Source organism: Varanus komodoensis, unplaced genomic scaffold (genome assembly GCF_004798865.1).
Source record: "Varanus komodoensis strain SLA01 unplaced genomic scaffold, ASM479886v1 scaffold9, whole genome shotgun sequence".
Lineage (NCBI taxonomy): Eukaryota > Metazoa > Chordata > Lepidosauria > Squamata > Varanidae > Varanus > Varanus komodoensis.
The window spans coordinates 22,931,505-22,954,917 of record NW_025336598.1 but is presented as its reverse complement, the minus strand read 5'-3'; the positions used below and the strand labels follow the sequence as shown (position 1 = coordinate 22,954,917).

At 37.2% G+C, this 23,413-nt stretch overlaps 1 protein-coding gene across 15 annotated transcripts in view; it reads left to right on the top strand.

Moving 5' to 3' along the window:
* The window catches only part of FRYL (FRY like transcription coactivator), a 177,712-nt gene that overhangs the window by 143,625 nt on the left and 10,674 nt on the right, over positions 1–23,413 (top strand). For 9 of the 15 annotated variants that reach the window (XM_044417666.1, XM_044417664.1, XM_044417667.1 and 6 more), the window contains 15 exons: positions 1,601–2,208; positions 2,660–2,757; positions 4,438–4,608; positions 5,197–5,337; positions 7,481–7,678; positions 8,655–8,816; positions 9,434–9,508; positions 9,765–9,941; positions 12,331–12,339; positions 12,704–12,904; positions 13,967–14,137; positions 18,489–18,742; positions 19,994–20,198; positions 20,966–21,115; positions 22,734–22,832. In XM_044417666.1, coding sequence (XP_044273601.1) covers positions 1,601–2,208; positions 2,660–2,757; positions 4,438–4,608; positions 5,197–5,337; positions 7,481–7,678; positions 8,655–8,816; positions 9,434–9,508; positions 9,765–9,941; positions 12,331–12,339; positions 12,704–12,904; positions 13,967–14,137; positions 18,489–18,742; positions 19,994–20,198; positions 20,966–21,115; positions 22,734–22,832 — 2,719 coding nt within the window. Of the gene's footprint in view, positions 1–1,600; positions 2,209–2,659; positions 2,758–4,437; positions 4,609–5,196; positions 5,338–7,480; positions 7,679–8,654; positions 8,817–9,433; positions 9,509–9,764; positions 9,942–11,256; positions 11,261–12,330; positions 12,340–12,698; positions 12,905–13,966; positions 14,138–18,488; positions 18,743–19,993; positions 20,199–20,965; positions 21,116–22,733; positions 22,833–23,413 lie in introns of all 15 variants that reach the window. The other 6 variants (XM_044417662.1, XM_044417661.1, XM_044417657.1 and 3 more) reach the window with 3 other exon arrangements.

The window sequence follows — 23,413 nt, the reverse complement described above, 5'->3', positions numbered from 1 at the left end:
GAATTTATGCTACTCAGCCTTTGTATGTATCTGATCTGCAACATCTGGGCTGTGAAAACCAGAATTTCTCACCATCTTTCTTCCCTTCTACTGGGCAAAGTATTTCAAAGTGTACAAAGCAGAACTGGAATTAGCTTACTTCTGAGAGCCAGTACAATGTAGTGGTTAAGAGTGTAAGTTTGAGGCTCGGGTAATCTAGGTACTAGTTCACTTTCAACCATAGAGCCAACTAAGGGACTTTGGGCCAGTCACCGATTCTCAGCCCCAACCTACCTCACTGAGTTGTCATGGAAATAAGAGTGATAGTTTCAGGAGAATGATGCAAGCTGCTTTGAGTTCATTAAAAAAGAAAAATGGTGGAATATAAATAAAATCAAATAAATAAATAACCATATAAACCTTAATATAATCATTCCTGAATGTGGGTTTTACAGTGTATCCTATACATGTCTATTCAGAAGTAAGGCACATTGTTTTCAGTGGGACAGTGAAAACAGGAAAACCACCTCAGAGACTGCTGAGGCAGAAACAAAAAGCACCATACACATAAAACAGTTTTCTTTGTGTTTGCTTCCAAACACAATACAAATAAATGAAAATTGTTTATAACAACCAGAAACCGAGCAACAAAAAATGCCAACAAAAAACCAAAATACTGAAATTGGAGCAGTGTGGCTCCCAGCTGTCTCCCACCAAGCCGTCTCTCCCCTCCTTGCGTCCTTCCCAGCTGCACTGGTGCACCCCCTGCAAATGTGATGCCAGCCAAGGGAGAGGTGGTGGAACAACCAGCCCCCATGCCAGTCTGCGGTGAGCAGGGTGCAACTCTCCCATGGAATGGCAGGAAATCTCCCATGGACCAGCACTGGTCCACAGACCGGTGGTTGAAAACCACTGCTCTAAGGCATTTGGACTGTTTTCAGTCAGATGTGTAAACCAGAAACTAATTCTCTAGCAAATCTTTTCAGCAGTGGTATTCATATTTTAAGAATTTCATGAAATTCCTTTTGGGTTTGTTTTAGTGAATCCTGGAGACTTGAAAAAATGCCATGCCTTTTCTTGTGATATTTGTAATACTTTCTCATGAAATACTGCTTTCTAGATTTCATAATGAATCATTTTTAGTATTTATTTTGTAAGCTGTCTTGTGAGGCTATAGTCATAAAAGGTAGGATATAAATATTTTAAATAAATCCTGCTACGCACCCTGAAAAACCATTCTAGAAGGTCAAGAGACCATCCAAAGGAGGGTTTGTTATGCTACAGAGGGCTGGAATCTGGGAGTAAAATAACATAGAATTCTATACTGACTTAAGTAAATGTGGAAGTGCCTTCTGCTCATGCATGGCAATCTTTAGAGCCAATCTTCAAAACAGGAAAGGTGCCAAGACTGACTCTAAACAACAGGACTCTGTAGAAGGTTTTCTTTTCCTGTATGTGTTAAACTCAAGTGGGACCTGTTGTTTCATCTGTTGGAAGCAAAGGTTCAGTTTGCACTGCACTCTTCAAGCATCTGAATTTAAAGTACGCTTGCTGAGTTAACCCCCTTCAATATTCTTTGAGCATGGAATATGACTTTTACCTACCTTTTTTTCCATTTCAGTGCTTCATACTATGATCCATTGATGGGAAACAAATATGCAGCTAACAGGAAAAGCACTGGTCAAATAAACCTAAGCACAAGCCCCATTAGTAGTGGCAACTTTTTAGGCTATTACAGCAACCTGCGAAGCAATTCTTTGAGACTGAGTTTAATAGGTGATCGGAAGAGTGATCGGCGGAGGAGCAACACACTGGATATAATGGATGGAAGGATAAATCATGCCAGCAGCCTAGCAAGGACTAGAAGCCTTTCCTCCCTGAAAGAGGGAGGAATGTATGATGTGCAGCCCACTACTGATCCTATGAACTTGATGGCTACCATATTCTGGATTGCTGCATCTTTGCTAGAATCAGATTATGAATATGAATACCTCTTGGCCCTCAGGCTGCTCAACAAACTTCTTGTTCATTTGCCTTTGGATAAATCTGAGAGTAGGGAGAAGATTGAAAGGATGCAGAGTAAATTAAAGTGGACTAATTTTCCAGGCCTTCAGCAGCTGTTCCTGAAGGGGTTTACCTCAGTTTCTACACAAGAAATGACAGTTCATTTACTTAGTAAACTCATCACTGTCTCCAAGCATACATTAGTGGATCCTTCCCAGTTATCAGGTATACTTTTAAGATGCGGTGTATATAGCCATGCAGTACTGAGTTGTGAAATTGAATGGTAAATGTTACAGTTGAGGAACTGTGTAAAAAACTGAGTTGGGAAAGTGTGAAGTACAGTAAGAAAGGAGTTCTTGGAAGACACCCAGAACAAAGATATGCCACAAATATATTAAAACATTGTGGTAATCAGTAGATTTTAAGGACTTAAGAACAGTCCTATGATTCAGAACAAAGATCCATGTAGTCTAGCATTCTGTTCATCCATAGTCCAACTAGCCGCCCACAGGATCTCACAGGCAGGATATGAGTGCAACAGCATGCCCTTGTCCAATTTCCCCAGTTAGTGGTGTACATAAAAATAGCATTTCCAGAGAGCATTGAAATAAACAGTAAAAAATGCTGGAAAATTGTTTTTGTATGGATACATTCTGCTTCATATCTTTCTATGCAGGATTTCCTCTTAACATCTTGTGTTTATTGCCTCATCTGATCCAGCATTTTGATAACCCAACTCAGTTCTGCAAAGAAACAGCTGACAGAATAGCAAAGGTATGTAATAACCTGAAACAATTAAAAATGGACTTTTACCTTGCATGATAAGAGCAGTTGTGGAAACATAATTAAACATCTCTTTTAACTGACCTGACATTACTTCTTATGTAAGATCATAAGGAAATCCGAGCTGGATCAGACCAAAGATCCATTTAGTTCAACACCCTTACACAGGGTGTCAAACCAGGTGTCCACAGGATCCTTCAAGCAGCATGGGTACAAGATCTCCACTTATCCAAGCTCCTCAGCAAGTGCACGTATGCCACCTCTGGTAGAGCAGGTAGCACATAGCCAACAAGGCTAGTAGCCGGTGATAGCTTGCTCCTCCATGTATCTGTCCAATCCCCCTTTAAAGCTATCCAAATTGGTGGCCATCACCACTTCCTGTGGCAGTGAATTCCATAGTTTAACTATACATTATATGATGAACTATTTCCTTTTATCTGTCCTAAACTTCCAACCAGTCAAACTTCGTGACCCTGACTTCTAGTGTTATGAGAGAGGGAGAGATTTTTCTGTACAGCACATTATTTTAAACACCCCTATCATGTCTCCTCTTACTCACCTTTTTCCTAAATACTTCCAGTTGTTGTAGCTGCTACTCATAGGAGAGCTGCTTCAGCTCCTTTATCATTTTCATTGCCCTTCTCTGTACTTTTTCCAAATCAAATTGTCCTTTTTCAGGTAAACCAGAACTGTATAGAATATTCTAAGTGTGGTCATACCAAATATTTGTATAAGGCGAGTAGCATCTTGGCACTTCTATTTCTATTCCATTCCAGTTATGCCTAGCATGGAGTTTGACTTTTCCGACTTAATGCACACTGGGTTGATATTCTCATTACCACCACCCCAAGGTCCCATTTTTGCTCAGTTACTGCTAGCTCAGATCCCATGTGCCTGTATTTTCTTTTACTTCAACTTGCCTTATTTTACACTTGCTTACATTGAACTGCGTTTGCCATTTTGATGTCCATTCCCCTAGTTTGGAGAAATACCTGTCGAGCTCCTCACAACCCCTTTTGGGTTTAACAACTCTAAATAGTTTGGTATCATCAGCAGACTAGGCTACTTCATTGTTTATTCCCAATATCAGATAATTTATAAATAGGTTGAAAAGCAGTGGTCCTAATACAGAACCCTGTTGAATTCTTCTGGTTACATCTCTCTTTGGGAGAAATAACCATTTATTTCCACTCTTCTCTGTTCTTTAACCAGTTAGTGATATACAAGAAGACACCCCCCCCCTCTTTTTTTTTGTTCCTTTAGTGCTTAGTTTGCCCAGGAGCACTTGGTGACAGACTTTGTCAAAAGCCTTTTGGAAATCTATATAAACAATGTTTACTGGATCGCCCCATCTATGTGCCTGTTGACACACTCCAAAAACTAGGTTAGTGAGAAAGGACTTTAATTGCTCCATTTCTGTGAAATTCTGATTTAGGAGGTTAGGCATATACCAACCCTGTTTTCTTTTCTGTGCCTGCTAAAGACATTCTTGTTCTGGGAACCTGTCCTTGTTAACCTGTCAGAATTTTAATGTTATCTTGTTTTTAATGTTTTAATACATAGTTTTTATACCTTTATGTAAATTTGTACTGTCCATTGTTCTGGAATCTGCTTGGATGTAGAGTGTTATATAAATTCTGAAAATATATATTATCTTGTTATGTCTTATAGGTTTGTGCAGAGGAGAAGTCTTCAACTCTTGCTAATTTGGCTCATATGATGAGTTTATACAGCACACACAGTTATTCCAGGGACTGCTCTAACTGGATAAATGTAGTGTGTAGATATTTGCATGATTCCTTCTCAGAAACAACTTTTAGTCTTGTAACATACCTTGCAGAGGTAATGAAATATTATTTTGTTCTCATAATTTCAAGAGTCTCTTTAAGTTTTATTATACTGTTTTTATCTTAGTTTTGCATTTGTTGTCTCATATTTAAATAGTGCTAAAGAGGATTTGTAGGGAATTCTCTGCAAGTACAACAAACTACTACTACTCTATTTTCATCATGATCCAAGTTGTTGACTAAAATAATTTCCTCCCTTCACAACTTCCAGGATTTGGAAAAAGATTAATATATTTTTACTTTTCTCCCCCTCCCTTTACTTGAAATCTACTGCATTTTTTAAAATTGAGAAGCTTCCAAACCCACTATTGTAATGTAATGTATCAAGGATACATGGATCTGGTCTACAGAAAGAAATACTGAGCACATATGTATTTATTTCACTGTCGGTGAAGTTCATGAGTTCTCTTTTACCTGTTATAAGCACTTTAAAGCTAGAGAAATATAGTTTTGTTCAGTAACTTTGTTTCTCTCATGTATGAAACTTATCCCGCAGCATTTATATCAAAGCTGCTTTTTAAATGTCAATTTTTGTCGTTTTGAAGCCAATAAATTAAATTTATATTTCTACATTTATTTTTAGCTGTTAGAGAAAGGCATATCCAGCATGCAACAATCTTTGTTGCAAATCATTTACAGCCTTTTGAGTCATATTGACCTGTCTGCAGCACCAGTGAAGCAGTTCAATCTGGAAATCATAAAAATCATTGGTAAATATGTTCAGGTGAGTATTTTGAAATACCTAAGAAGAAACCATGTATTTCCATTAAGAAAGTTATTATGATATTTTGAACTTACCTGGCTCAACAGTAATATGCAGAAATTTTTAGCAGCAGTTTCAGAAATAGTGGAGCACCCAGGTTTATAAATGTGTATATTTTATTCATTGTGTTTAGTTCCACCAAAAAGCTTAGGTAGTACTATTTGATATGTGGTTCAAGCCATCTTTTGTTAATTTAGGTAGATAAATATTGATGAAAGAAGGTGCAGTTTTGCACTTTGTCCAGGTTTTTTGTTGGCTTGGTTTGGTTTTGGTTTTGGCTGTAAGAGATCAGTCTTTGGCATTGCAGCACAGCTCTGGAAGAGGAATTATGCATAAACTAAATTCTGCATCTCCCGCCTCCAAAGCTTGTTTATTCTTAAAAGAGACTTTGCAGTTAATAACATCCCTGAATCATTTGTTGTATTCTGTCATTTATCACTTAGATACAACTATTGGAACTCTGATGAAACCTGAGTGTATTGCTTTATAAGATATGTGCTGTGTTGCACATATACAGATTGTGCCCCTGGTAATGCTTTCATTGTTTTACATTTAGGAGCGTGGCTTTCAAGATAGTTTATAGAAAGTAGAATCCCTGGAAGATATTTAGGCTTTTTGCAGATAGATTTTCAGAATGCCTGGAGCGCACAATTATTTCATACTACCAAGTACTGGTTTTATTCCTTACCTTTGAATCACAATACCAAAAAACCCCCCGCTAAATCCTAATCAAGCAGGAAAAATCATTAGTGTTGATCTCAGTACATTTTTTTGCAGTTGATAGATATGCACTTAAATTACTGTACTCTTGTCAGGAGATATTAAGCAAACCAGATGATCTATATAGCTGTTGTAGTCTCATAGCTTGCCATCTGTTCTCTTAACCTCTAACCCCTTTTGAAGCGAAAGGGTTTGTGCTTTATTGGCTACATTTTTAATCAATACCATAGCTGCATAAAAGGTTGGTTATCTGCATATTGGTGATATTAAAGTTAATTAAATGGAACAAGAAATATCAGGGTGCCATCTGTTCTTGGGAAGAAGGAAAAATATATGTGCTTAATTTATGTTCATAATTCAAAGAACACTGAATAATGCTTTTGATTAATATTGATTTGCCCAATTTACTCTTCTAAGAAATTAAATGTAAAACCCTTGTTTGTTCTGAAGCTGGTAAGAGGCTTCCCAATTTAATTACACTTAACTTGAAGAAGCTATAATTATGGTCAAAAATATTCATATTTTGGCTTAATAAACAGATTTCAGTCTGAATAGTCACAATGTGTGACAGGTCTTTTAAAGAAACTTATTGATGTGATAAGGCCCACTGTGATAAAAGGATTTCATTAATTGTAACTTTTTATGTTGGAATTTTAAGTCTTTGTAATCAAGTTAAATTCTGCCATCTTCTAATAATTCAAAAGCAAGCCCTGCTGTGTTTCCTTTTTGTTGTTTATTTTCTTTCCCCCTTACTGATGATTTTTACTTCCTTACCCTTCCCTTTGCTGACCTCTCAATTGGAAGTATTCAGCATAATTGGAGCTGTTTTGCAGCTCCTCACAACAAAATTAAGAAGAATGCATTTAGTTAAGATTCTTCCTATTGTGTTTTCCTCTTGTCCTGATTATTCTTGGAGAACCTGGAGTTTGGCCCCATGTAGAACTAGTATATCCATTAAAAAGCCACAGTAAGGGACCTGAAGCAGCAATTCTAGCAAAATCCACTTATTCCAACTGTCGCATTGTGATCTTACTCCTAAATTGAAATGAATGTGTGTAAAATGACTATGAGAAAGCTGTTAGAATTTTGAGACAGCACAATGCTGAAAACTATAGTGGCCGCAATTGATATTTGCCAGCATTTCCAGCAGTAGCAGGCAATCTCTTATACATAAAGAATCTCAACATAACATTCTTTTGCCCTGTTTTCTGAATAGTCTTTTTAAAACATGATTGCTCTGTCATTGCTTTAGCTTTTATATAAGTATGTTCCCAACATTTTTACAAAACTTTTAAATGTCAAGTGATATCATATTTAAAATTTTAATCAGTTTATTTTTATTCCTTTTATTTGCATTAATGGTAGTATTTTTTGTCCCTATTAGAGTCCATACTGGAAAGAAGCACTTAATATTTTGAAATTGGTGGTGTCGCGATCAGCAAGTCTCGTTGTGCCTAATGATATTCCAAAGTCTTATGGTGGCGATATAAGTTCTCCTGAAATTTCATTCACAAAAATTTTTAATAATGTGTCCAAAGAACTACCTGGAAAGACCTTAGATTTTCATTTTGACATATCAGAGGTATAACTGAACTGTAAGATTTTTCCATGCTTAGGTTTCTGTGTGGGAATCTGTTTTGTGGAAGCAAATATAGTATGACTAAGCTTGCAAATATTTTACCTAGCCAGAAAAAAGTGAGACTTTATCTTATCTTGTTCTTCTACAGAGTGTGTGGGTGAGGTGTATTTATATTAGAATACAAATGGATTTTATATTACATATTAATTTTTTAATTGTTGTAAACTGCCCAAAAAACTTGAGCTGCTGGTGATATAGAAATGTAATAAATTAAATGGAATTTGTTTGATTTTAAGATAATGACAGTGGCAATGATCCATATATCTTGGATCATTCTTTTATCTGATGTATTACTTCTGCAATTTTAGATATTATTGATAGTTGGTATATATTTTAATGCTGTAATCTGCCCAGGGAGCCTTTTTTGGCTGATAGACGGTATACAAATGTCTAAATTAAAAAAAAAAGTATCTTTAGTTACACAGAAGAGTTTGGTGTGCCCAATGGAAGATTTTCTTTGAAAATCCATTTGTGATATGCTATAGGTAGCTATAGAAGAAGTAGCAGAAGCAACTGCATGATTGTTTGAGTCCTTGTCAGTGACTGGTAATGCTGGAAAGGAGAGCTAAAGGAGAGCTAGAAGTACACTGTTCTTACAGGTTGAGGGGAAAAAATACACTTTTCTTAGAAGATAACACTCATGTTTCACTTGCGTTTTAACCTTTTCATTTGTGTTTTCAATGAAAAATGTTATCCCATGTTGAAATTGTTCTTCCTCCCTACTAAGGTTTTTTAAAACCTTTTTAAAAGGTTTTATATCTTTCTATCTATTGTTTATATATATTGTTTTATATCTTTCTCACACTTACCTGCAACCCACTAGTGGTCCCCATATAGTCTTGCAGATTGTACTGAAAGTAAAGAAATGCTAACCTGATGAACTAAACTAAACTAAAAATGTAATGTCCTCATCCTGTAGACACCAATTATTGGGAACAAGTATGGTGATCAGCACAGTGCAGCCGGCAGAAATGGAAAACCGAAAGTCATTGCTGTTACAAGGAGTACTTCCTCAACTTCCTCAGGATCAAATTCTAATGCCTTGGTACCTGTCAGCTGGAAGAGACCACAATTATCTCAGGTGCTTAGCTGGTAACAATATCACATCTCAGTATGTTTTGAAAATGTGGAAAGCAACTTTCATAAGAAATGTAACATATTAATAACAACTAGGAATGTGAAAAAATTTTGTTCTGTGCTTATATTAATGCAAACATTCCCAATGTTGCACTAGTATGAACTAGTATGAAAAGCCAAACTGTTATCCTTGAATATTCGCACTTTTCTGAATGGTACTTTTGCAGCCTCCAACCAAAATGGGTGCATAAAATGTATTTATTTGGAAAACTTGCACATTAAAATAAGTATATTAGTGAAAATAATATTCAACATTGCGTTAAAATAGAAAAACTGCTTGCATACATTATAAGAATGTAACAAAAATGTTTAGATATTTTCATGCAGGCTTAAGAAAAAATATTAAAGTTCTAAAGAATCAGGATTTTAAGATTGGAAAAATGAGAATCTGAGGGAAATTAAAAGATTAATCCATCCATGGTAACACTAAGCATGACTTTAGTATTAGGGGATATTAGTTGCTTAGCAAAATCAGAGGTTTATGCATGTATGTATGTAATTTCCTTATTGCCTATTAACTTCATGTCCCTGGTGAGTGACTTGACCTTTTTTCCCCTCCAGAGAAGAACCAGGGAGAAGTTAATGAATGTACTTTCTCTGTGTGGTCCAGAATCAGGTCTCCCCAAAAATCCATCTGTAAGTATTTGTGGATTCCAAAAGGTAATGTAGTGATCATCGAATTAAAATTCAATCTGTAAATAGTGAATTATTGCACCTAATATTATTTTAACTCATGACAAGAAATTTTGAGATTAAAAAACATCATTCAACATTTTGTTGGTTATTAATAAAATTTTAAGTTTCCTCAATTTACCCCCACCTTTGAGATTCCAGATCAATAAAATAACCTTATATGGTACTCTAAAGTCATTTTTTGTATTATCTTTTTTAGGTTGTATTTTCTTCTAATGAAGACTTGGAGGTTGGGGATCAACAAACTAGTCTTATTTCAGCAACAGAGGAAGTAATTCAGGAGGAGGAAGTAGCTGTAGAAGATAACACCAGTGAACAACAGTTTGGAGTTTTTAAAGACTTTGACTTTTTAGATGTTGAGTTGGAAGATGCAGAGGTAAGTCTGTACACTTTTACTTCTCTTTCTAGACTTTTCCATAAGGCTATCCTTCAAGCAAGGAAACATTTAGAGGCCTTAGTCTTTCCCTCTGATGCACTGTGGTTAACACCTTGAGAAATCCAGCAAATTCCAATTCATAGCCAAGCGGCTGTGCTGTTCTTGGAAGGACAAGTTCTCTTAAAATTTCATTTTGTGCCCTTGGCATATCATGAAGTGTTTGTAACACAGTAGCTGCTCCCTTTACATTTTTTCTGAAACACATGGAAGATTAGTTAGTATTTCTTTTTGACAAGGGAATATAACTAGGCTTTATTGGAGCAATATTTGACTTTTTGTCAGTTTCACGCTATTCACGTAATAAGGAACATGGTGTCCATATTTTGTTGGTGGTGAGATAACAGCAAATGTAGACAACAGTTTGTAATGAAACTGTACACAGAGCATGAAGTATAGCCTTTGGTAACAAAACTGAATAATTCTCATACTAGTGAATATTTTAAACAAAATACAGTATTATATCATCATAGTCTGTAATATTATCTCGTCACAAGATTTATGTTAGAACTGCTTTGATGTTTAGCCATTCACATTTTATTATAGTTTCATGGTGCATTTGTCATCTTTATCTGCATTTTCCTTTTTCAAGCAGTAATAAGTAACTGCTCTGGTATGCAGTATACAATTGCAGTGCATGGAAATCATATTCAGGGACCAATGCCATACCAATTTTATTTAAATGTTTAGTTGAACTGACTGTAGAAACAGAAAAAAGAAGTCCAGTGATTTCTTTGTGCATTCATTATGCATAATATTTTTGGCATGAGCTAGTATATTGAGCTTATTGGGTGAAAAAGAGAAAAGCTGTATATATTTTGAAATAAGAAAAATCAAGATTATTTTCCCATAAAAGCAATCTTGTTATTGCTAAATCAAGCAAAAGTAAGCAGAACAGCCATCACAATAGTGAGAGAGCTCCTCTTTAAAGCATACAGCAAACCTTTAGTGAATGTAAGGAGGCCCTAAATCAGAAAGAACCTGGGAAACATAAGCGGTTCACATAAGTGCCCCAAAGCTTAAATACTAGGTGAAGCTGTTGCTGTGTTTTAATAGACATCCTTACTTTTCTTCCAGGAGTGTTTCTTAAAGTTAATTTAGCATACTGAATTTAATTAAAAGTTTGTTTTTAAACAAGTTACATAAAAGGGATGACATTGCAAATATAAAACCTGCATATATGTATATTAACTGTTTTAGAGGACAAAAGTTACTCAAATTATGGGATGGATATAAATTGAACATGAGAGACTCTTAGGAGCATGGAGGCTTGTAATGTTGGCCAGCAGTGGCTATGCAGTTGCAGTTTTCCTGTACTTTTCATGCAAGGTAACAATTGAGAAAAAAGAGGACTTTTGTCCCAAGCTTTTGCCATTGTCTCTGATGCTGTGGACCTATTTGGCCTCTCTTCTTGGCCTATGTAACAAGTAATGACAGATTAGTGGGAAACTATTCATAGCCAATAGCTATTGTTTCTTAAAGCATTGGGGGAACAGGAGCCATCCCAACCCTTTTTAGTTAGAGTTCTGAGCTGAATTTTTTTTGGTGCGTAGACTTAATAATGGTCGGGACGTCAAATCTCTGGCAGCAGTAAAGAGAAAAATGTGACCTAGAGGGGGAAAAGCATAATCCTTAATAAATATTTGTTTATCATAGCATTAGCATAGGATGAGTCCTTGCTGATGGATGGGCTTCATGTACTTTAAAAAAGACCTTTCTTAAATGCCTTACCAAATACTAAGCAATAAACCATTTGGATTTTGAATCTATGAATTACTTTGGTGCAGTGGACACTGTGCCCCATCATGTAGGCAGGATGCAACACCTGAGGGATTTTGGTTTATCAGCTGGCTAACTCCTCCACAAAAATAATCTCATGTGTTTCCCATCATAAAGTCAACTGAGGTATGCAGACAGGCAAGACGAAATAGGTTTGTATTTCTAAGTAGCTAAAACTGTTATGCTTTCATGCACTGGGAATCAAATTTATGCATTGTATATATTCTCAAATAAATGTAGATAAAGTTTATTTGAGCTTTCGTCTGTGTTTTCCTCAAACAATTCACTAAATTTGTTTTAATATATGTTACACTGAGAAAATGTGCCATAGCCATTTTGTTTTAAGTGTTTGTCTCATAACTTTTTTAAACCAATTTTACGAAAACACTAAAAAAAAGTAAATGTTAGGGGTTCTTCGGCAAAAGCTTTTCCAGAGCTTGAATCAGTCTTCTACTGTTGGCAAGCATACATAATAGAAAATGTTCCCCATTATAAAGTATTTTAAGTGTTTGTCCTCGTTCTAATTATATGTGTTTTTCTTTTTGCGAACCAGGAGCTGCAGGTAAGTTGCAGCCTGGTGCAGTGGCTTGTTTCATCTGTTGTCATCTGTGGTGTATTTGTCTGTCTGTGCTTGGTAGTCAGATATCTTGTACTGCTAAGGATATAAAGTAATAAACAATTATACACTGAGCTAGTTCCAAACATGAAGTATGTGAAACAGAACATTAAGGAAATTGTTTTTGCCATGTATCTAAACACCTTAAATACAACCACATTCACTGAATTTAAATATCCAATTAACTTGAAGGGCTGATTGAAACTCTGCTTCCAATGAATTCTGTATTTGTGTGGATTTGTTTTGCTGTGTTCATTTCAATTTCATGTATATTCTGTGAATTTTAGAATAATCTTTCTCTTTATTGCAGGGTGAAAGTATGGACAACTTTAACTGGGGAGTCCGGCGGCGCTCCCTGGATAGCATTGACAAGGGAGACACACCCTCACTCCAAGAATATCAGTATTCTGGTAGCACCCCCAGCCTGAACTTGACCAATCAGGAAGATACTGATGAATCTTCAGAAGAAGAGGCCCTGACTGCAAGTCAGATATTATCACGATCACAGATGGTAAAAAAAATTATTGTTCCCAGACAAAAGTCAGGGCTTTTGTTGTTTTATCCTTTTGTTAATGGAACTGTCAATTGTATATGCAGAATTTTCTCTTGGTTTCTTTTGGATTTCACAATATGGATTTCAAGTTGAGTGTGTACGTTTTACAGTAGTATCACCATTATGCTGAGCATTCTTCATACTCAAGTCACCAATATTTCTAAGTGGCTTTCTCTCATTTCCATATCACCGGAAATTATTATTGCTTATAGAAGAGTTTCATCTAGGATAATTTCGGAAAACCAGTTTGACTCAGGAATTGTTGGTGTCAACCAGCAGTGAGTGTGCTACCACCCACATGTTTTCAACCAGGAACCCAGTAATCATCACTATTTGAGACTTGAATCACTGTATAGCAATTCCCAAACACAGCCTTTGAATTTTTCAGTAGAATGTTTTGTTAACAGACTTTTACAGAAATAACAAACTAACTCACTTTCTAGGCTGTGAACCTTTGTTCAAGTAAAATCTGGAATTCTGCAGTCGAATACAGGTAGTGACTTATTAGTAACTGTTTCCCTATCACAAGGAAAAAGGCACGTGCCAGATTGAAGAATAGGTCTCCAGCGAGCTCAGTGGTATCAAGCCCAATGATATTTCTCAATCTTCAAAATAGATATATCAGCCTATAGTTCTCTTCTAGTCAGCAGCAGCTTACACAAAATTAAGTGCTTGTCTTATGTAGCCAGATGAAGGGGCGTTGTCCTGAGAGAATGCAACACCTTTCAATCTTGCAAACACCAAGAAAGAGAGAGCCCATACTAAGATGCTGCACGTAGTTGTGGGAGCAACATATCTTCAACTGCTCCCACACTGTTCACTGTTAGTCCTGTAAAGTAATAGTAGAAGAGCAGCAGGCTGGAGGATCCTGTCCATATGTGCTGAGCAAAAGCTGATGTGTTGAAAAAGTGTATCTGATTAACCAGTCATTCCTGCACAAGTCTTACCTGCTTTTTGATTTCTGACATGCATGATTATATTTTTTTCTGCTAATGATTCTTTGCATTTTTGTCTCCTTAGCTAAACAGTGACTCGGCTGCTGATGATACAGTATTAGATCATGCAGGGTCATTGTTACAGTCTCAAGACTCCACTAGCAGTGTTGGAACAGAAGAAGTGCTTCAGATCAGAGCTGAGACTCCAAGTTTGGAGGTTTCCTCTCTAGATAATGCTAGCAACCAGCTGCCTGAGGTGGGGAGAAATGTGGGCTGGCGCATGGCTGATTTGGGCTCTTTCTAGCACTTTTTGCTACCTTTCCATATGGATATTCATCTGTTAATGATTGTGTAATTTAACTTAGTATTTCTAACCTGTTTTGGAAGCCTGAAGGAATGAAAACATTTTCTGGAAACAGATCATTTCTTTGATGGGCTGAATATTCACCACAGGTTAAAAATATTTTTGAAGTGTTAATAATGAATATTTTGTGGTGTAGAAGAATAATCTAATAAGATGGTTTGGGGTATAGTAATTATCTTCCTGTGGTATTTCCCTTCGTGTCTTCTCTCTTTCCTCCCATACACATTTTTGCTTTGCCTTTGCATTTGTGATCGGTGCTTTGATTGGGATATGCACCTCAGGCCAGCTATGCTAGCAACTGGTTGATTCAGTAGCTCCTTTCAAATAGGCCTTCTATATGCCAGTGGCATTAAAAAAAAATGGAAATGCCTACACGGAGTAAGCCAGATTCCCAGCCTAGTAGCTGATTAAAAAAATCAGTGAGTATTTTATGTAAATGTTTGCTATTGCAAACAGAAATTTTCTTGTAATAACTGTAAAGATAAGAGCAGCTCATTTCTACTTTACTGGGGAGGGGGAAGGATGTGACATTTGTATTCAAAGGAAGAATGAACTAGACAGTCCTTTTTGTTTATTTGCGAGAACATTTAGAGCCATATAGGTCAGCTTGGCAGGGAACACTAAACCATCAATTGCTTTGACTTGAGCAGCAACTGACTGAAGCTTATGCTAACCATTCAAAGGGGTCAGATGAAATGGATAACAGTGCTTTTAGCTTGGCATCTTCAGCTAATCCAAAGATGATAGCCCTTCTGTCCTGCTGTTTCTGGCAGTTGTAAAGAAATTATTTCTCCTCCTCCTTAGCCTGAAAACCTGGCCAGATGTTGGCATGAGTGGAAGAAGCAGAAAATGGGATAGAAGTAGGCAGCAGCACAGCATAATACAAAAGTCAGTCTTACAGAGTAAGACTGTTTGGGAGCTTTAATTTCATGGTATTGCATGATGAGCAGTACCACCTCCTTGAAAATCTAACATTTTTGTGCCTTTTGTGAAATCCTTTACAGATGTTTAGTCTTTAGTTTTTCAGGTATTTTTTCTACAATGTATGTTCTGTGTAGTAAGCACAATGGCCAGAATCCAGTGGGGTGCATCTGCCCCCACTAATCCCTTTCCAACCCATTGATTCCCACTCTTTTCCACCATTCTGTTGCACAAGCGTGACCCACTGCTCACACAAGGGAGAAATCAAGTCGAAATGTTTGTATCTGAAAAAGGAGGTAAGTCAGTGAAGCTCCCTTTTGCAAGCCCCCCTGACCTGTCACCTTTAAGAAAAGAGTTTCTGCTGATTTGGGTTGTCTAAATTACCATACTGGAAGCAGTGCAGTGGAATAGGTAGAGCATAAGTGAATCTGGAGGCAAAAGCACCTCAATGGATTTTTCCCAATTATTTTTAAATTGCCAGGAATGTGATATTGCTGTTATATATAGGAGATGCATAATTTATATGTGCTGCTTGGTTGTATTACATTCTTGAAATGTTGACTTTGTGTAAAGACAACAGAGGTCACTAGCACATGTTGGAGTTCAGAAAATGATGGCTATCATCACTGAAGTCTTTGTCTTTGGTTGCGGGAACTTGGAGCCTGCTTCTTCTGTATCTTCTGGAGGGCATTCCAAGACCTTTGAGTTAGTTTTTTCCTCTCTGGACAGAATGCAGGGTTCAATCTGAAAGATCTTCTCCAGGGTAAAGAACCATCCTGCCTTCCCAGACCTGCCTAACATCAGTTGAACAAGGTCCACAACTTTTCTACAAATCTCCTCTCCTTCCCCATTTAACATTTCCTAGGGATGGGATTTAAACTCAGTAGATGAGGCAGCCTTGGGCACTGCAGTGGTTTTCTGTTTCTTCAACTCCTATTAACAGATTATCAAAAGTTTCCTGCAGCTGCCTGTAAAGAACCAGGATGTCCACACCACTCTAACCAAGCAAGTGGACCTCTAATTGTGTGGGTGCTGGTGATCTTTTGGCTAGACCTCAAGCTTTCCCTACCCAGAAGGAAACCAACTTATTTTGTCCCCTTTTCCAATGCAGAAAACTCCTGGATCACTGCTGTCCTCAACTGGGAAGGAGCTAGATAATTGGCTTTGTCTTTTGTTTGGTATACCAAGTGCCTGGACAATTGCTTCTCTGCCCTTGTTCTGCCTGACCAGGAGGAAGCCAGGCTATTGGGTCTTATCCTTTTCAGTGCACAAAGCACATGAATAAGCATTGCTAGGATAAGGCCATGTGATGCAACCTTAGGCAGACTAGGAAGTCTTTCTGGAGTTCCCCTTATTTACATCAGGGAGCACTAGACCTGAGTGACATTCAAACCCAACACAATTTTGTCAGTTGGGTCAGAGGAATGGCACAGTAAATAAAAAGCCCATAAATGGGGGAAATGGCAAGGCCCAAGCAACACTCCCCCTCCCCCTACCCCAAAAGTCTAGCTGTAGGAAAATGCAAGCAGGGAGGCAAGTCTTCTTCCTGCTGCTGTTACTGTTCCTCCTCTTTGGGACAAGCTGTTTGACTCAGAACAAGGTGCTTGAAGAAATCAAGGATAAGTCTTTACTCATACCCAAAAAAGATGTCAAAAATTCCTAGAACTCCTCAAAATGTTCATTGAGTAGATTTTTACCCTAACCCCAATCCTCTGGGAGGTAGACATTCAAATATTTTGGCCCAAGGCCTCTTGTAGATTTTCATCCAGCTTTACCAAGGAGTATTCATTGATCTAATGCCACAAACCCATATCAGAGGACTGGGGGATGCCTGCTCAGCTCTGCTTGGATTTTGGTAAAAAGGATCAGAGGCCTGGATCAGGAAAATTATGGCTTGGGGCTTTGCCTTCTGTTCCAAGAACAGGACTCTCACTTCCCTTAGGTCCAAAAAGCCTTCAAGGAAAGTTAATCATTTGATGAAAATCGAGGTGAAAGAATCAGTTCTTTTAGAGTCCATTCTCTCTTCTTTCTAGAAAAAGAGTAAGAAAGAATGATCCTGGCCCAGAAGTGGCTCAACAAGTTCTATCACAGCTGTAGTGCCCTGTCTTCAGTATCTGAACTGATCACCTGAGCACCACAGGTGCTAGTCATGCTGACCTAAGTGCTTCTGGTGATGCCTGTAGTCTCTCTCCAATCACCCTCTGTATCACACAATTTGATTCTGACCCAGAGGACTATCAGTCAAACTTACCTGAATTGGAGGCAGTAGCTTTCTCCAAAGGAATCATTCAAGATGTATGTAAGGCTATAACTGGTCACAGCCCATGATATTCATTAAACACTATTGCCCCAGTGAAAAGGCAAGAAAGGGCACTTCATTTGGATGGACAGTGGTCTCCTCAATGTGGACTTGATTGTTCCCTCCTCAGTCAGCTTGTTACTTACATGTGATGCACATAGATCATGAAGAACAGATCACCTTCCTGTATAATTCTTCAAGTGGCCACCTGTGAAATCATAAAACCCAGCCTGCCACAGGTTTTCTGATACTATTGTTACTATCCCTTTTTGGAGGTGTTACATTCAGAAAAACTGATGGGAAATGCAGAACAGCCCTGGGTCAGTTACTTGTTTGTTGTTTGCGTTCTCATGGGATTATAGTTGGTACCTTTTGCACTTTTTGTGCCCTGTTCTTCTATTTAGGGGTTAGAAGTTGACTAGCTACTTGCTTTTTGAGGCCAGTCAGGGCAGGCAGAATGATCTATCTTTCTGGAGAAGACCTCTTGGATTGCATCTGTATGATGTTTTGACTATATGAGAGAGGTGTGAGAGAGATTTCACTAAAGAAATGGTATTCAAAATCAAGTGCCTTGTGCTTTATGAACCTGCTTAATCACTGAGACCATCAGATAGCATGCCTCATGGTTTTGCATGGACCTATGGTGCAACTGGTGTCCATCTGGAAAAGAGCCTTCAATGTGGTGAATCTGTTCCCTTTGGAACTCGTGGCTGGAGGTCAGGCAGGCACCAACATTGTGGGCAGTGGGTCAGGTAGCACATTTAGATGGGGAGTGTTATGTAGATGTTGTAAAGGAAATAAAATCAATATTTTAGAAATTTAAAATACTGAAGATGAAAAGAAACTTTGAAATTGGAACATGCCATAGTCGATTATTTTTGACAGAGAAACAATGTTGTGGAATTTAATGCATTGCAGCATCTGAAATGCATGATGCAAAATCACATTTTGAATTATTGCTCCTTACTGCTTTTGATGTATACACATCCCTTTTATAGCCATAAAAATATGTTTCCTTCCTAGGATGGCAGTTCACCTGTAAAAGATGAACAAATTAGTACCGCTAGTGAAGATACTGGATCATTTGTGTTGCAAGAACCACAAGACACCTTGATCTGCCAAGAACCCTTAGAATTGGAAGAGGCTCCTGAAATTTCAGAGCACCCTGCTACTGAGAGCTACACTGAATCAGTCTGTGAAGATGATGTTACCCTTGCTTTAAAGGAGCTAGATGAAAGATGTGAAGAAGAAGAAGCTGACTTCTCTGGTTTGTCTAGGTAAAATCTATTTGCTTTTAAGCCATGTACATGTATTTTCTCATTATTTACTTGCTGTTGGCTGAGAAAGCGACTTTTAAGGTTTTCATGGCAAGTGGCTGCCAGTAGACTTCTGAGCTGGGGTAACTAACTTACACTAGAATATGTTTATCATTTAAAAGTCTCTTAGGTTTAAAAAATATTAAATACCTGAATTAATTATTAAATACATTCCGTACATGAATGTGGAAAATGCAAAAGGCACTGCTATGAGCATAATTATATTCAAGTCAAAATTAAAGTTGCACTCTGAGTCTGACTCCAAACAGTAAACCATGGTGACATGTTGGTTACTTTCCAGAGTCATTGGAAATCTAATGAATGAGGTTCAGAGTGGACGAGTACCAGGATACCCCCCCAAATTCAATTGGATGATACAAGTGATAATGTAGCAGTGGTAGTGGTATTTCAAATATTTGAATAATGCAAATGATAGTACTGTAAACTACACTGTAGTCCTTAAGGTACTGAAGGTGGAAGAATTGAAGTGACCTTCACCTCTGTGCTCTCTGGGTACCCTCACATCTCTTGCAAGTACTCAGAGAGTGTAGGTCTAGTATTATTCACAATCAGGTGAGCCAGAACCATGTTTTCTGGGGCATGGTATGGTTAGCAGGTTGAAATCTGGCATGCATTTATTATAGTGACAGAAACTATATGTTTTCCTCCCACCCTGCAAAACTACCATCTTTTGATCAACTGTGTAAGAAGAGCCTGAGGTGCCCCTGGATTATCCACTATGTTATTGTTTCCTTTAAGTTAGAACTTTCTCAAAAGTTGGGGAAAAGCCAGAATTAGTGGTTTATGAGTCTGGCATAGGAGCAGTGGAAAGAAAATAATTTAGAAACAATATGTATTCCACAAGATAAGACTTGGGGAACGTGTAGTGTATTCTGAAACTGGACATCAGGGTTACAGTAATAAGTTGATGGTATCTTTAGGAAGACAGTTGCTCCTTTTGAAAATTTTTGTGAAGTTAAATAATTTGTAACTCTGATAATTTGTAGCTTTGGATATTTTTGATAGCAAAATCTTACATCCTTGCTTGTTGATTTACAGTGCTCTAGGTTTAAATTGAAATTGAATTGCATACCATTTTTAGAATATAAAACTGTTCTGTACAATGTAAAATTTACAGCAAAATTGAGAGGAATTATTCAAGGCCTCTGAAATAGCATTTACTTAGCTTGCTTACATTCTCCTTATTTACAGTCAAGATGAAGAACAGGATGGCTTTCCCGAAGTACAAACATCTCCACCACCTTCCCCATTTCTTTCTGCCATAATGGCAGCTTTCCAACCACAGGCATATGACGATGAAGAGGAAGCTTGGCGCTGCCATGTTAATCAGATGTTGACAGACACAGACGGGTCATGTGCTGTCTATACATTTCATGTGTTTTCTAGGTTATTTCAGGTAACTATCAAATCTCCATTCACAAATTTTTTCATATAGGTAGTGCATTATTGTATATATTGGGCATTTTGGAAGAAATGTTAAATTGGTACTCTTCAGGATTCCTCTGTAAGAAAGCTGCTTGTTATACCTAACCTTCTACAAAGGGGTAGTTGTCTCAGTATGTAAGGATTTCCACACAATCTCTTACCAGGTGGATGAAAGATTTCATATGAGGCTTAGAAACAGCATCCAATTCCTTTGTTTATAAGAGTTCTTACACATTTCTAAGACCTCTGTTTGGAATTATAACTATATTGATGTGCTCCCTTTTATTGATGCAACATTTGACAGAAGAATGCTGCAGAAAGTAGCTGTAGCATAAATTTGTGTTTCTCATCCCATAGGAGGACAATTTTTGTCACTTATGGAATAGACATCACACAGGAAAAAAAGGAAAATTTGGTCTTTTTTTTTTTAAGTACTCAAAGAGCCTCAGTTATTGGGTGATATAAAAATGTAATAAATATATGCATTGTGACTACCTGTTCTCAGTAAGGGAAGGGAAACTCTGTCTGTGTGATTGGGAGTCCAGACTTGCCAGAAATAGACTTATATTGTTCACATTTGTCTCTTAATTTGCTGCACATGGACACAAATATTAAAACTTTTGACTTATCTTCCCTTTTAGCAATGTTACCTGCCAAGCCAAAAGTAAGTGTTAAAGCATCTGCGCAAAATGATTTTAAAACCTAAGTAATTTTCCACCCTGTTCTTACTGTGTTTAGACCATTCAGAGGAAGTTTGGAGCTATCACACATGAATCAGTCAGTTTTCTTGGTGAGAATCTACAACGAATTGGAACAAAATTTAAAGGTTCATTGGAAGTTATGATGACATGTTCAGAATGCCCAACAGTTTTTGTGGATGCAGAAACGGTAATATCTCATATTTATACAACTTGAACTTTTGCCTGTCTAGTGAGTCTTACCAGCAAAATGTTCTATATTTCAGAATGTGCAAAGGCTCAGTCAATTAAAAAAATACTTGCTAGCTTCAATATGTAGTCACTTTTATACTGACTTACTATGACAAAGAACTTCAAAAACTCAGTAAATTCTTTGATCGCTTCCAAGTCAGAGGGAAGTTTTCCTTTCAAATGTCCAGGACTGTGTCAGCCCTTTTAATAAACTTTGAGCATTAAAAATTAATTTAAATGTTCCATTAGTTCTAAACTGATTATATGTAAACCCAGTGACACTTAGTATGCATAAAATATCAACTTCTATTAGTTGCCAGTATTACATGAATTTATAAACTTAGGAATAATTCTCACAAGTATTCATTCCAGTCATTTAGCCACAGGCTACTCCTTCCTTCTCTAGCTGGTTTTCCATTTCTCCCCCAATAGTCAGTTAGCATTCTGAATTCATTCCCCCTCCTTAAGATAGTTTTCTTTTTAAAAATGTACTTCTGCAAACCTTGGAGTTCCTGCTGATATTTCACTTTGTATGTGGATGGTGTCATTTTCATTGCATAAGGACTGGCACATACCTGTTAATTTTGGAAATAGCATGAATGATGTAAGCAAAAATATTCTTGGTATAATATGTATACAGTGCATTCTTCTTGTTTAAGCTTGCTGTTTGTTTATCAGTCTCTAGTCAGTTAAGACCCTTCACTGATTTTAATGTAGAATCCTTGCACATTCTTAAGAGTAAGCCCCAATACAGCCTTAAATATATTTTACCTTCCTTGAAATGTTATAATACTTTGTCCTATCAGGTTATACTATTCAAAGTAGGGTTGTATGAGGAGTCAGTAAGAGAGACAGAGACCTTCAGGCACTTTGTATGGGCACACTTTTCAAAAAATCTGTTCTTTTGTTGTCCTGACTTATATTTGATTCAGATTGTCTCCATAAGATAGTTGTAAAAAACAAATGTGGCATCCTTGGTGTGGAATGAAGCTGCATTTCCTCTAATAATCTTCGAAACACTGGCTGTATCTTTGATAAGTTGCACAACAGCTGCATATCCAGTTGCATTTGCTAACATGTGACTTTTATGAATAAGTCAAGTTTGTGCAGACAGTTGAATAGCATTGAACAATACTGTACTAATATTTCCTGTACCGTGGCTTTGGTATTAGTGTTAGAATTATTTGACCCAGTATATGATAGAAAATTCTTAAGCCATTGACAAAGCCTGTCTTAACAGTACACTTAAGTGTTTTTGTGCAAGATTTTGCAGTCAAATTAGTATTATGATACAAGTACTTAGTCTTATTGATCATGTGCCATTCAGATAACAGTATTTTCAGTGCAGCAGTGGTCTTGACACTTTCATAGGTATTGGTTTGGACAAAGATCAGGGTTAAAGATTGCCATCAGATGAATAAAGTTAGCAACTTGGTTATCCTTTGGAGTTCTACCAAGGAGAGACTGGACAGTTCAGCTTCTGGATCTTAGATGCTGAAGGTGATCAGTAGAAAATGTAAATGTGTACATTGTTATATAATTTGCATGGACCTTGATACTTATTTTTGATATTGTAGTTGATGTCCTGTGGTTTACTGGAAACATTGAAATTCAGTGTTTTGGAGCTTCAAGAACATCTGGATACATATAATACTAAAAGAGAGGCAGCAGAGCAGGTGTGTGTATGCTGTTATACAGTATTTCATAGTTGAATGAGGATGCACCATATTAAACTAACCTACCATTTTGTACAAGTTGAGGTAGGAGGCCAGAGGTCATGTGACTTGCAAGTGGACTGGTATGGCTGCCACTAGATCACGGATGGAAAACTGGCTGGTATTCAAACTGGCTTGGGTCAAATGAAAAAGTATAAAATATTTTCTTTAAATGTTTTATGATTAAAAGTTTATTTTATCATATCCCATAAGACTTTTTAAAGGTAATATCTAAAGGGAAGCCATGAGCTTTATTAGGAAATTTTTAGTAATATCAAATAATTCTAATGCAGTAGACATAAGATAGGACAGGTTTTATATTCTCAAGAGGAGTGTATTTTTTGGAGGCAAACAGTAAAATTAATTCAGACTTGCTGAAGGCTTTCAGCTGCTTCAAAAGTACTTCTGTGACCCACATAAACCTTTGCCCTGCCCTGCTCACTCACAAATGCTACACTGAAAAACAGGCTGAATACAGGAGTAGATCTCTAGGCAATTTTTGGCAGTATTACTGCAGAAAATTTATGTTTAAAGAATCTATT